Here is a 12,679-nt window from a genome sequence, read left to right as displayed (position 1 = left end):
TGAGGGCTTTCTCTGGCCACCAGAGTCCTCTGTGCTCACCACACGGTGGGTTAGCAATGGAGCAGTTCCCTCAATCGATGACTGACATGAGTCAGCATGTTAAAAAAAAAAAAAAAGGCTTTTTTATCACCGGGGCGGGGGGGGGGGGGGGAAGAAAACAAGTATTGGCAAGATGTGGAGGAACTGTAACCCTATGCACTGCTGGTAAGGCATGTAAAATGGTGCAGCTGTTGTGGAAAACAGTTTGGCAAGTCTTAACAATTTTTTTTATTAGAAATACCATATACCACTTTTAAGTATATAGCCCAAAGAATTGAAAGCAGTGTTTTGAAGAGATATTTGCACACCCATGTTCATAACAGCATTATTCACGGTAGTCAAAACGTGGAAACACCCCGTGTCCCGCGACAGATGAATAAACAGAATGTGGTCCATCCATACAATGGAATATTAGTTAGCTTTAAGAAAGAAGGAAATTCCAACACCTGCTACCACATGGGTGAACTCTGAAGACATTAGATATGTAAATAAAGCAGTCACAAAAGGACAACTACTGTTGGGTGCCAATTACAGGAGGCCGCTAGAGGAGTCCAAATTCCGAAAGACTTTCCAGACAGAAAGTCTTTAGGTGGATCCTGGGGCTAGTGGGAGGGGAAATGGGGAATTGCTGTTTCATGGGGGGAATGCCAGTCTGGCAAGAAGAAAAATGTTCTGGAGGTGGATGGTGGGGATGGGTATACAACAATGTGAATGTGCTTCATGCCACAGCTCTGTGCACTTAGAAATGATTACAATGGTGAATTTTATGTTATGTATATTTTACCACAAGTTTAAAAAGATAAATAAGAAGATAACAGCTTCCTTGTCCATGAAGGGAAATCATGCTGGAATTCTGGGGTACATGCTCCTTACTACGCTCCTCTCTCCCCTCATGTAATCTGCTTGACAGTGGACCTTTACGTCTCCTCACCTTCCCGGTAATTTCCCACTCCCAGCTGGTACTTCCCAGAATCACCTCCCCGACAAATGACTTGCTGTCAGGTCCTTTTCTTAGGGTATGCTTCTGGGAGGGGGGGGGGAACCCAACCCAAGACATGGGGTAAAAATAAAAGTATCTCCTGCCATGACTTAGATACAGTCTCTGGGAAAGAAAGGGCAGAGTCTACCATCCATCAGCTGTGCAACCTTGAGCCAGCTACTTCCCTTGAGGGCTGTTGTTCAAGTGAGGATACTCTCCAGACCTTCTTTGCAGGAATGTCAGGACTGAATGGGATGTGTGTAGAATTTGCTAAGCATGGAGCCTGGTGCAAAGCAAGAGCTACATAAGTGGTGGGTGATGATGGAGAAGGGGGAGAAGTTCTTGGGAGCTGCAAGAAAAAGGCAGAAGGTGGCAGAGATTTATGTTGTCTCCCTTGAAGAGGGCACCTTCCCTCCCCTCGAGGCAGGTTGCTGATCCTAATTTCCTTTCCCTGGCATTTGGTAATGAGTAAACTCACCTCCAGAATTCTTGGCATCTGATCCTGACAGAGCCAGCAGGACACTGAGACCTGGTACAGAGAGAGGGGGATAGTTCAGCTTGGCAGAAGCCCACAGGGGTTAGGGGCTTCGTCTCTGACTGCCTGGGTATACATGTGCTAACTTCACTGCAGGTCCTTCCAGGCAGGCTACAAACACCAGAGTTATAGGGGACATCACATACTACTGAAGCATACCAGGGCCATCTGGTTGCAGCTGTAAGAGGGTCTGCACCCAATTTTAATGTGGGGGGCGGTCCAGGAGGGGTGTTCCCCACACCAACAATCAGTGCTCTGTCACCAGCTGGGTGTCCTACAATTCAACTGATTCCAACACCATCTACCCGGAGACTATCAGATCCCACAGGTTAAGGGCTTGCTCCCACAAGCCTGCCCCCCCCCCCATTTAGAAACCGTGGAAAGCCTAGGTTGTCACCACGTCCTTGAGTTGCATTAATTTGCTAGAGCAACTCAGGACTCCAGAGAAACATTTCTGTTACTAGATTGCTGTTTTATTAGGAAAAGGTATCACTTGGGAACACCTGAGGGAGGTGAGGTATGGGGCAAGGTACAGGGGTAGGGCGCAGAACCTTCATGCCCTCTCTGGGTGGCTACTCTCCCCAGACCTCCAGCTTCACCCGCCCCAGCAGCCCAGCCTCTCCCGGCTTCAGGAGGCTATCTCACACAGCCAGGGTTGATTAGATCTTTCGCCCTTGGCTAGGGATTCACTCTCCAGCTCCTCTCCCCTCTCGTGAAATCAGGGGGTGGGGCTTAAAGATCCAACCTTCAAATCACATGATTGGCTCCTCCCCCAGGCCCTCCCCTAGCGCCCCTCCCACCCCCTGAGTTTCCCAAATCACCTCATTACCGTAATAGAAGACACCTTTATCACTCTGCCCTCAAGGGGGAAATGGGGAAATGCCAAGGATTATAAGAGCTCTGTGCCCCCCTGGGTGGCTCAGTGGGTTAAATGGCTGCCTTTGGCTCAGGTCACAGTTCCCGGGGTCCTAGGATGGGGTCCTGGGATGGGGTCCTGCATCGGGCTCCCTGCTCAGTGGGCTGTCTGCTTCTCCTTCTGCCCCTCACCTTCCTCATGCTCTCTCTAATAAAATCTTTTTTTAAAAGATTTTGTTTATTCATTTGAGAGAGCGAGAATGAGAGAGAGAGAGAGAGAGCACATGAGAGGGGGGAGGGTCAGAGGGAGAAGCAGACTCCCTGCTGAGCAGGGAGCCCGATGTGGGACTCGATCCCGGGACTCCAGGATCATGACCTGAGCCGAAGGCAGTCGCTTAACCAACTGAGCCACCCAGGCGCCCTCTCTAATAAAATCTTAAAAAAAAAAGAGCTCTGTGCCTGAAATGGGGACAAAGCCCAAATATGTATTTCTTATTATAAATCACAATATCACAAGTTGTATGTCCTGATTTCTGAAAAACCTGTGGCTCGGAATCTAGTACCAAAAGGCCAAGTGCCCACCTCCTTTCCATATGTAGTGGTCCCTCTGGACCTGTCCAGACCTCTCTCTACCCTACACCGTCTGATGGCGACATAGTGCAAGCCACAGAGGTCCTTTTAAAATTTCTAGTAGCCACATTTTTTAAAGGGAAAGAAAAACCGGTGAAATTAATTTCATTATATTTAACCTAATAGAGCCAAGATGGGATCATTTCAACCAGCATTCAATATATGACAAATTATTCATATTTTATGATCCTTTCTCTGTGTAAGATAATCTTTGAAACCAAGTATGCATTTTGCATGTGCAGCTGATCTCCACTCAGGCTGGCCTAGTTTCCAGTGCTCAGGAATCACACGCGACTGGTGGCTATTGTCCTGCACAGCACAGGTCTGAACACTAATAACTCATGTTTTCTCTGGAGTAAGAGGGAATCTGAATATCATAGACCATGAGAATCCCCAGAGTCCAAGACTATGGCAAAATTGGAGTGGATGAGCATATTTGGGGCATGGTCCCTTTTGAAGATGATCTCAAAATGTCTCCCACATTTTTAGACGAAGCTTTATACTAAAGTTGGGGATGAAATCAGAAATGCAGAAAACTTTCCCACATATTTCCTAATATCACTTCCTCAAAGTACATAGGTGGCAAATAACTAGGCACTTGAAAAATGGATTTTCCTGCATCCCTTTCTGCAAGCAGGTTGTACTGGGATCCTTTGCTAAAATCTAGAGGTATCTAGGGGTGCCTGGGTGGCTCAGTCAGTTGAGCTTTGGGCTCTTGGTTTCTGCTCAGATCATGATTCCCTGGGTGTGAGATGTAGCCCCACTAGGGGCTCCCCACTCAGCATGGAGTAGGCTTCAGATTCTCTCTCCCTCTCCTTCCCCCTCTGCCCCTACCCACCCCCTATGACTCATGCATGCTCTCTCTCTCTCTCAAATAAATAAAATCTTTAAAAAAAATCTGGAGGCATCCACTTTCATAGCTAACACCAGCCCCCAAATGGCTTAAGTATGACAAGGAAAATCGAGGTAATTTGGATTTGCATCACAAATGGAAGGGGAATCACATGGAAGGAGAAGGAGTAAGAAATCTGCGTGTGGCCCGTTTGGATTTTCACAGAACAGGACAAGTCCCCTGGACAAGATAAGGTCAACACCTGCTCTTCCTACATCTTCTATAATATTTACTATCCTCTGTATTATGGGTACTGACAAAAACATCACCTTTAAGTATTCATGATATTGCACTGAATCATATGACATGGCCATTTCTGTAAGTCAGAAAAATGCTCAAACATCAGTACTTTTCCTGTGAATGCTTTCTTCACAAAAAGAAATATTAGATTCCTATGGGACAAGGGTCAGCAAACCATCACCTTTAGGACAAATCCAGACCAGTGCTTGTTTTTATATGGCCCATGAGCTAAGAATGGTTTTCACAGTTCTTACATGGCTAAAAACAATCAAGATTTCATGGCACATGAAAATAACATGAAATTCAAATTTCTATGGCTATAAATCAAGTTTTATTGGAACACAAAGATGCCTATCAGTCTGAGGAATGCCTGGGGTTGCTGTTACATGGCAGTGCAGAGTTGGTAAGTTCAGAGAGAGACCAAATGCCCATAGAACTGAGAACAGTAATTACCTGGCCCTTTATAGAAAACGTTTGCTTTTCCCTGACATAAAGCATTGGACATCACATGCTTGCTAATAAGACTTCCTTAACAAACCTACCTTAAACTGTATTTGAGTCCTCCTATGATGTTTTAGAATTACCTTGAAGAGCCAAAATCCCAGAGCAGAAGGGTGGGTAGATCCAGGTCATTGTAATGTACTAAGCCACAGCACTCCAAACATGGACCCTCTTGGTGGTGGTTGATCAGTGTAGCAGGCCCTTGAAGTGTCCCATTTAGTCTTCCCCAGAGGGGATTCCTATGCATACAAATAACTATCTTTCTGTAAGAGGGCATTTTCTGCAGCCTGTGGAGGGCAAACCCAAAATATTTGGGAGTTATGCTGGACTGGCTATCTAGTAGCAAGGGATGAGGACCGAGGGTAAATAGCTCAGCCTCCTTACCCTGCTAAGGCACATAAGGTATTCTCTCTTGGAGGTGCCCCAACAGGATTGAGTGCCACTTACCCACAGGGTAATGCCTCATTAACACACCCCATCTGCTCTTGTCTCTTCCTGATCTGGCATTTTCCACTCCTGCCCTTGTGCCTCCTGGGATCCCTTCCCAAATAAACTACTTACATCCAAGTCTCTCTCAGTTCTGCTTGGGGAGAGCAACTAAGAGACTCAGTGTGAGAGTTTCTAATAGGACAGGTGCACACAGTCATTTCTGCACAAAGTGCGAAACTGGGGGGAGCAACCCAAACTAGGATGCAGGGGTCATGGGCAGAAGAGAGAATTCTTTGTTGTACTCACCTGAGAGCAGGGGCAGGCACCTGCTTCCCATAGCACTGAGATACCAGGAGCACCAATCTGAGAAGCGCTCTGAAGCAGGATGTGGCAAGGATGTCTGGAATGAAGAAGCCCCATGAAAGTCAATTTCGAATGGTCACTGACTTCAGAGGCCAGGTGGCCGATGCTTCTCAAAACCCTTTAATTTCTGCCCATCTTTTGACCTGACAATCCCACTTTCTGGGAAATTATCTCAAGGAAAAGATGATCGAAGGAGAGTAGATTATAGGAAACAAGCTTACAACCCAACAAATGTGGAACAAATATCCTGCTGGAATTTAAACTCCCAGTCTGTTGCAACCAGCAAGATTTGGACTGTAAGAGAAATTCCACAGGACAAACTATCCAATTTCTTCACCCTCCTCAAAAAATTTAAGGGGTGAAAAACATAGGGGAGAATTAGATTTAAAAAGACTTAGAAATATATCAACCAACTGCAGTGTCTTACTGGATCCCAAATCAAACATAATTTTTTTAAATGTTTGAAGCCTGGCAATGTGACAACATTAAAGAATGGTTGTTCATTCTCGTGAATATGATAATTCAACCTCCAGTTCCTTATCTGTCAACTTAGACGGTTGCTCCAGAGGAAGCTGTAGGTATGATAAAGTGGCTATATACAGAGTCCTGATATTTTGGAGTTACACACTAAAATTTTGCAGGCAAATCATATGATATGTAGAAACTATGTCAAAATAATTGGAATGAGGGAATGGTTTGGGGAGTAAGTGGGAATAAATTTGATCCAAGTTTGGGCAGGTGTTGATCATTGCTAAAACCGGGTGAAGGGTCTATGGGGTCCCCGATGCCATTGTCACTGCATTTGTGTATGTTTGAGAAGTCCCATAATAAAAAAGGGGAAATTATCTTAAAGATATATTGTTCATTAAGTAGATAGGTAGATACCAAGGGGCAGAAGCATGTATGCTAGCATTTGTGTAAGATGGGGAGATAATAAGGAAGACTTCAGCACACTATACACAATTAGAAATATGCATACATATATTTATAATATATTTATACAACAGGGAAACTGCAAAATGTGAGCTATTCTCTATACAGTTATGTGTGTGTCCTTACACCTACACAAGGTCATACATATCCAACATATACACGCATACAAATGTGTGTGCACAAACATATAAATGCATATTATGATTTTGCATTTGCATAAAATATTCCTGGAAACTGCCCAAGAAACTCCTAATACCTGTTGCCTTTGAAAACTGAGCCACTGGGAAGCAGGAGCAAGGAGATTTTTCACATTTCACTTCTTGATGCCATTTGAATTTTGAAGTAAGTGAAGGCATTTCATATTCAAAACCTAAGTCCCTTCTTGGAGAAACAATGGAAGTGCTGCAAATCACTAAAAATGAGACTTTCAAAGACTTTAAGTTGTTAGTGTTTGCTCTGTGAATATCATTTTGAAATGTAAAAAGCACCATTCTCAGGTAATGCCATGAGCAATTAAGATTTAGGACAAAACCTCCAGTGCACATTAGCAAAGACTATATGCCCTGCAAATCTGTTAAACCATCAAATGTGGTGCCAGTGAAGACAAAGGCACCAATGGGGAAGATATAGCTAAAGAATTTGAAGAAAATAGTTTCATAAAATGTAAGTGGGAGCATTTAAAGATAAGATGCTTTCTGGGCGCCTGGGTGGCTCAGTTGGTTAAGCGACTGCCTTCGGCTCAGGTCATGATCCTGGAGTCCCGGGATCGAGTCCCACATTGGGCTCCCTGCTCAGCAGGGAGTCTGCTTCTCCCTCTGACCCTCCCCCCTCTCATGTGCTCTTTCTCTCTCATTCTCGCTCTCTCAAATAAATAAATAAAATCTTTAAAAAAAATAAAGATAAGATGCTTTCTTACATAAAATGTAAGAAAAGGAGCATTTAAAGATGTGTAACACAAATAATTAGATATTATAAATAAAAATCATGCTGTAGGAGGCTACTAACATAACATGGAAGGTGATTGTAATCCAGCATTAGGATAAAGGCAGGTAATAGAGCAAAATATGTGATCTCACATTTAAAGGAGATTCTATAAATGTTAATAGAAGAGTGGCATTGTGAAGATGTCCATCGACAGATGAATGGATAAAGAAGATGTGGTATATATATACAATGGAATATTATGCAGCCATCAAAAGGAATGAGATCTTGCCATTTGCAACGACGTGGATGGAACTGGAGGGTGTTATGCTGAGTGAAATAAGTCAATCAGAGAAAGACATGTATCATATGACCTCATTGATATGAGGAATTCTTAATCTCAGGAAACAAACTGAGGGTTGCTGGAGTGGTGGTGGGGTGGGAGGGATGGGGTGGCTGGGTGATGGACATTTGGGAGGGTATGTGCTACGGTGAGTGCTGTGAATTGTGCAAGACTGTTGAATCACAGATCTGTACCTCTGAAACAAATAATGCAATATATGTTAAGAAAAAAAAAGAAGAAGAAGATAGCAGGAGGGGAAGAATGAAGGGGAGTAAATCGGAGGGGGAGATGAACCATGAGAGTCGATGGACTCTGAAAAACAAAGTGAGGGTTCTAGAGGGGAGAGGGGTGTGGGGATGGGTTAGCCTGGTGATGGGTATTAAAGAGGGCATGTTCTGCGTGGAGCACTGGGTGTTATGCACAAATAATGAATCATGGAACACTACATCAAAAACTAATGATGTAATGTATGGTGATTAACATAACAATAAAAAATTAAAAAATAAAAAAAATTTAGTACTTTGGAAAAAAAAGAAGAGTGGCATTGTGAGTGATTTAAATTTCTTTTTATTTAACTAGCTCTACATTTTATACATTACTATAGCAATAAGAAAATAATAACAATGATGAAGTATTTTCACAGAAGAGGAAACAAAAGGGTTGAAAAATGGATTCTCTTGGCAGGTCCTTCCCTTCTCCATGCTCGTGCTTTGATATGTAGATTCTGCTTTGATTTCTGAGTTTGGAATCTTTAGGGGTCTGCTTGTGGGGCAATTCTCTCAACACTTCACCCACAGTTAGCTGTTGGCGATAGGCAGTGAGATGAGAACATAACTCAGTACCCAGGAAAACCTGAGTTTGGATTGCAAATCGGCAGCTACTATTTCAATCATTCTGAGGTGGTGACTTTGTCTCTGGGCCTGTTTTCTCATCTGCAAAATGATGCTAAGAAAGAGCGTATACTTCCCAATAATGTTGTGTTGATGCAATGAAGATGACTTTCCATAGCATGTGGGCACCTGCCTGGCATGTGACAAGTGCTGAATAGAGTTAACTGTTATGGGAACAGGATATGATGATGATGGTGGTGGTGGACATGATGGTGATGGTGAAGATGGAAGTGATGGCAATGATGGTGATGACAGTAATGGTGAAAATAGTATAAATGGTAGTAGTGACAGTGCAGGGAGTGGTTTTGGTGATGACAGTGATAGTGGTGAAGATGGTGGAAGTGATGATAACATCATGATGTTGATGACGGTAGTGCTTATGGTGATGGTGGTGGTGGAGGTGGTGGCGATGGTGGTTCTACTGATGGTGGAGATGGTGGTTATGGTGGTGGTGATGGTGGTTCTACTGATGGTGGAGATGGTGGTTATGGTGGTGGTGATGGTGGTTCTACTGATGGTGGAGATGGTGGTTATGGTGGTGGTGATGGTGGAGATAGTAGTTACAGTGATGACAGTGATGGTGATGACAGTGGTGGCCATGGAGATCTCCCATTCTTCTTTCCTGACTCCAGTTATAACCATGACTTTGTGTGTTGAGGACTGACTGATCCATTATCAAGTGATGATGAGAATTAACAGGGTCCTGTGAAACTCCCCCCAAAACAAAGTAGTGGCCTGAGAAATCCCATCCCAGAAAAATCTCTTACTCCCAATGGCCTGAACAGGCTAGTCACACATTATGTATTGGCATCTAGCACGTAAATCAAATTTTGCTACAGATACTTTTCTTAGCCTTCTAGTCTCACTTCCTAAAAACATTCATGGACCTTCTGTGGTGGGCCAAGTCCCTTACTAAGTGCTTTGACACTATTGTTTCATTGAAAGCTCACAATCACCTTATTAATGTAGATTGAATAATATCTTCCCACTTTTCAAATGATGAAATTGAGACTCAAAGAAATTCTATCACTTGCTCCAGGTGATGCTGCTAGCAAAAGGCAAAGCTAAGATTTGGAAAAGTCAGGCTGGATCCAAAGCCTGCTTATAACCCTTGGACCAAGATCCTAAGCCCCAATGCCTCTTAGGTGTAAAACTGTAATAAGAATAAGGGCAAGGCCATTTTGGGGAAGCAAGGAGGACTGTGGAGAACTGAAAATGCTGGGCTCTATCTAGAGATACTCAATTCCACTTTTTCCCCAAATGCAGAACCAGTGGGCCATGAGCTTGCAATCTCTGCAATGGACAATACTGCCTAATTGCAAATCAAAATCTATACGTGGGCATCTCTGAGGACTTACACTTGGTCACTTCCTGGATGCACTCCCTCCTCTCAGCATACATTTCCCTGTTTTGATTCTTGATCCTCTTCTCTTCCAAAAACCTATTATAGAATATACTGCAAAGAAATTGTGCCCAGGGTCACCTGGCTGGTTCAGTAGGTAGAATATGTGACTCTTGATCTCAGGGTAGTGAGTTAAAGCCCCATGCTGGGTATAGAGATTACTTTAAAGGAATTTTTTAAAAAAAAATTGTGTCTAGATGAGGATGATTCGGAGGCCTCTTTGGAAACTGGTTTAACTAAAGTGAGTATTTTACATGAAAGAGGTGATAATGTTTTTCAGAACTGCTGAGACCTTTAGCAATGCTGATTTGGTCTTTTAGCTTTTTAAAATTACTTTATTGAGGTATGATTGGCATGTAAAAAGCTGTACATGTTCAATGTGTACAACTCGATGAGTTTGGACATAAGTACACACCCATGAAACCATCACCACCATCAAGATCATAAAGATATCCATCATCTCCCAAAGTTTCCTCTGCTCCTCTGTGGTTAGTTGTGTGTGTGTGTGCAGTAAGAACATTTAATGTAAGATCTACCCTTTCAGCAAATTTTAAGTATACAATTACAGTATTATTAGCTATGGGTGGCATGTTGTATAGTACATCTCCGGAACTTATTTATCTTGTGTAACCAAAGCTTTGTACTCTTTGACTATCATTTCCCATTTCCCCTAACCCTTGGTAACCACCATTCTACCGTCTGCTTCTATAAATTTGAGTACTGTAGCTCCACATATAAGTGAGAACATACAATATTTGTCTTTCTGTGTCTGGCTTTCTTTACATATCTAGCAAGGCTGACTTGGAGAGATTTTTGACTGTGACACACTGTAAGAAATACATCAGACAGAGAGAGAGAGAACTCAACCAAGTTTCACAAATCTATATGCTGCATTTGATATTTTATGATTATACTCCCTTTAATTTATTTTAAAATGCTGGTTATTACCCATCAAGTTGGTTTCGTGACCCTGCTCCCTGCCAATGGGTCACAGCAGCTGGAAAAACACTGACCTTTACAGTAAGTCACTTTGGCCATGAATAAAATATACAATCCTTTGACAGCGAGCCTTGCATTTAACTGTGCTGATGGGTTTATCATGGTGGTGAGGCATGTGGTGTGTGACAAAGCTTGTCAATTCACCATGCAACCTCTGTAAACCTATTCCTCTTTCTAGGTCTTGTTTTCTTCATTTTTAATAGCAAATTGGTTCTATGCTACATTTGCTTCAGACTCTGTTTCTTGAAACTTTATTACAGACATACCTCAGAGATATTGCAGGGTTGGTTCCCTCAATATAGCAAGTCAAATAAATGTTTTGGTTTCCCAGTGCATATAAAATATATGTTTACATTATTCTGTAATCTATTAAGTATGCAATAGCATTAGGTCTAAATAAAATGTACATCCCGTAATGAAAAGTTGCTTAGTTACTGAAAAATGCTAACCATAATCTGAGCTTTCAGAGAGTCATATCACTGATCACAAATCACCAAATATAATAATAATGAAAAGTTTGAAATACCACAAGAATAACCAAAATGTGACAGAGACACGAAGTAAGCAAATGCTGTCAGACAAATAGTGCCAGTAGATTTAATTGATAATGAACCTTCAATTTGTAAGAAAATTTAAAAAAGAAAGAAAAAGAAATGCAGTATCTGTGAAGTACAATAAAGCAAAGTACAATAAAACGAGGTATGCCTGTATTTTAATTCACCTTAAGCTTCTTAATACACAATGCATCATCTCTGTCAAGAATGCCAAAGCATTTCAGTATGTTCTGCACCACATAATACACACATTGCCCAAGGAAAAGCTAGAAAATGTTGCCCACATATAGCAGTTTTCAAAAACAAAGCAACAGGACATATAAAAGTTCCCCTTGAACATTTTTACAGTACCAGACATTTTTCTAGACCCAAGATCACACATGAAACATTTTCTATTTTCTCTTGAAATACACTAATCAGTTCTTACCCACAAGATGAAAAGTTCTTGCTTCTTACCCAGTCCAGTGGCTTCTCAAAGCTAATGAAGAAGGAAGTACATCACTTCTTATCTTGAGCTCCACTTTCTCAAAGAGTCTTGTGAGTGCACTAGAAGGCTGAGGGTATTGGTTGGGCGGTTTGCAAAATGCAGAGTCCCTTATTTCTCTTTTCATTTGGGCAACTTAAATAGTGCATTACATTAGGGTGGATCATATTAAAGTGCCTCAGAGAGTGAATTTGGAAATGCTGATGGTGTTCAGTACAGAAAATCACCTAATGGAGAGTGGCGCCAACTTCTATCTATATCAAGAAAATGGATCCAACATTGGGCAGCCTCCTTTAGTTGGTGAACTTCTTAGAAAGAGAGTTGAAGGCCAGACTGTGGGAGAGTGTATCCCACTGTACCAGTGTTTCTATGTATCACCAACGTCCCTATTAAGGTATCACTTCTCAGTTTACCATCTTGGGAAAACAACATATCCATATTCCTGGACTTTGAGATAGGGTCACCCAACATAATTACACCCATCTACTTGGCTGATGAAATTCTTTATTGGTCCCATTAGCGTGGTGTCCTGAAATTTTCTTCTTGTTCATATTAGAAGAATCTTTGTAAGAGCCAGCACAAATATGGCTAACACCCCTTCCCACAAAACCCAAGTTCAACAAGTCCAAATACACACCTAGTAACTTACTCCTTATCTTGGTTTTGTTGCATTTATGAGGCATAACTTTA

General features: G+C 42.2%; 1 protein-coding gene across 1 annotated transcript in view; it reads right to left on the bottom strand.

The window, feature by feature from the left end:
- Positions 1-11,962, bottom strand: part of LOC113917915 (putative adhesion G protein-coupled receptor E4P) — a 56,049-nt gene extending 44,087 nt beyond the window's left edge. Inside the window, exons 1-3 of the mRNA XM_027586012.2 lie at positions 11,933-11,962; positions 5,407-5,500; positions 1,497-1,547 (exon numbers count right to left, since the gene is read on the bottom strand). Coding sequence (XP_027441813.2) covers positions 1,497-1,547; positions 5,407-5,437 — 82 coding nt within the window. The 5' untranslated portion in view covers positions 5,438-5,500; positions 11,933-11,962. The remainder of the gene's footprint in view (positions 1-1,496; positions 1,548-5,406; positions 5,501-11,932) is intronic.
- Between the last annotated feature and the right edge of the window lie 717 nt (positions 11,963-12,679).

This window comes from Zalophus californianus, chromosome 1 (assembly GCF_009762305.2).
Source record: "Zalophus californianus isolate mZalCal1 chromosome 1, mZalCal1.pri.v2, whole genome shotgun sequence".
Taxonomy (NCBI): Eukaryota; Metazoa; Chordata; class Mammalia; order Carnivora; family Otariidae; genus Zalophus; species Zalophus californianus.
The sequence above is the reverse complement of the archived record's forward strand: the minus strand, read 5'-3'. Positions and strand labels throughout refer to the sequence as shown.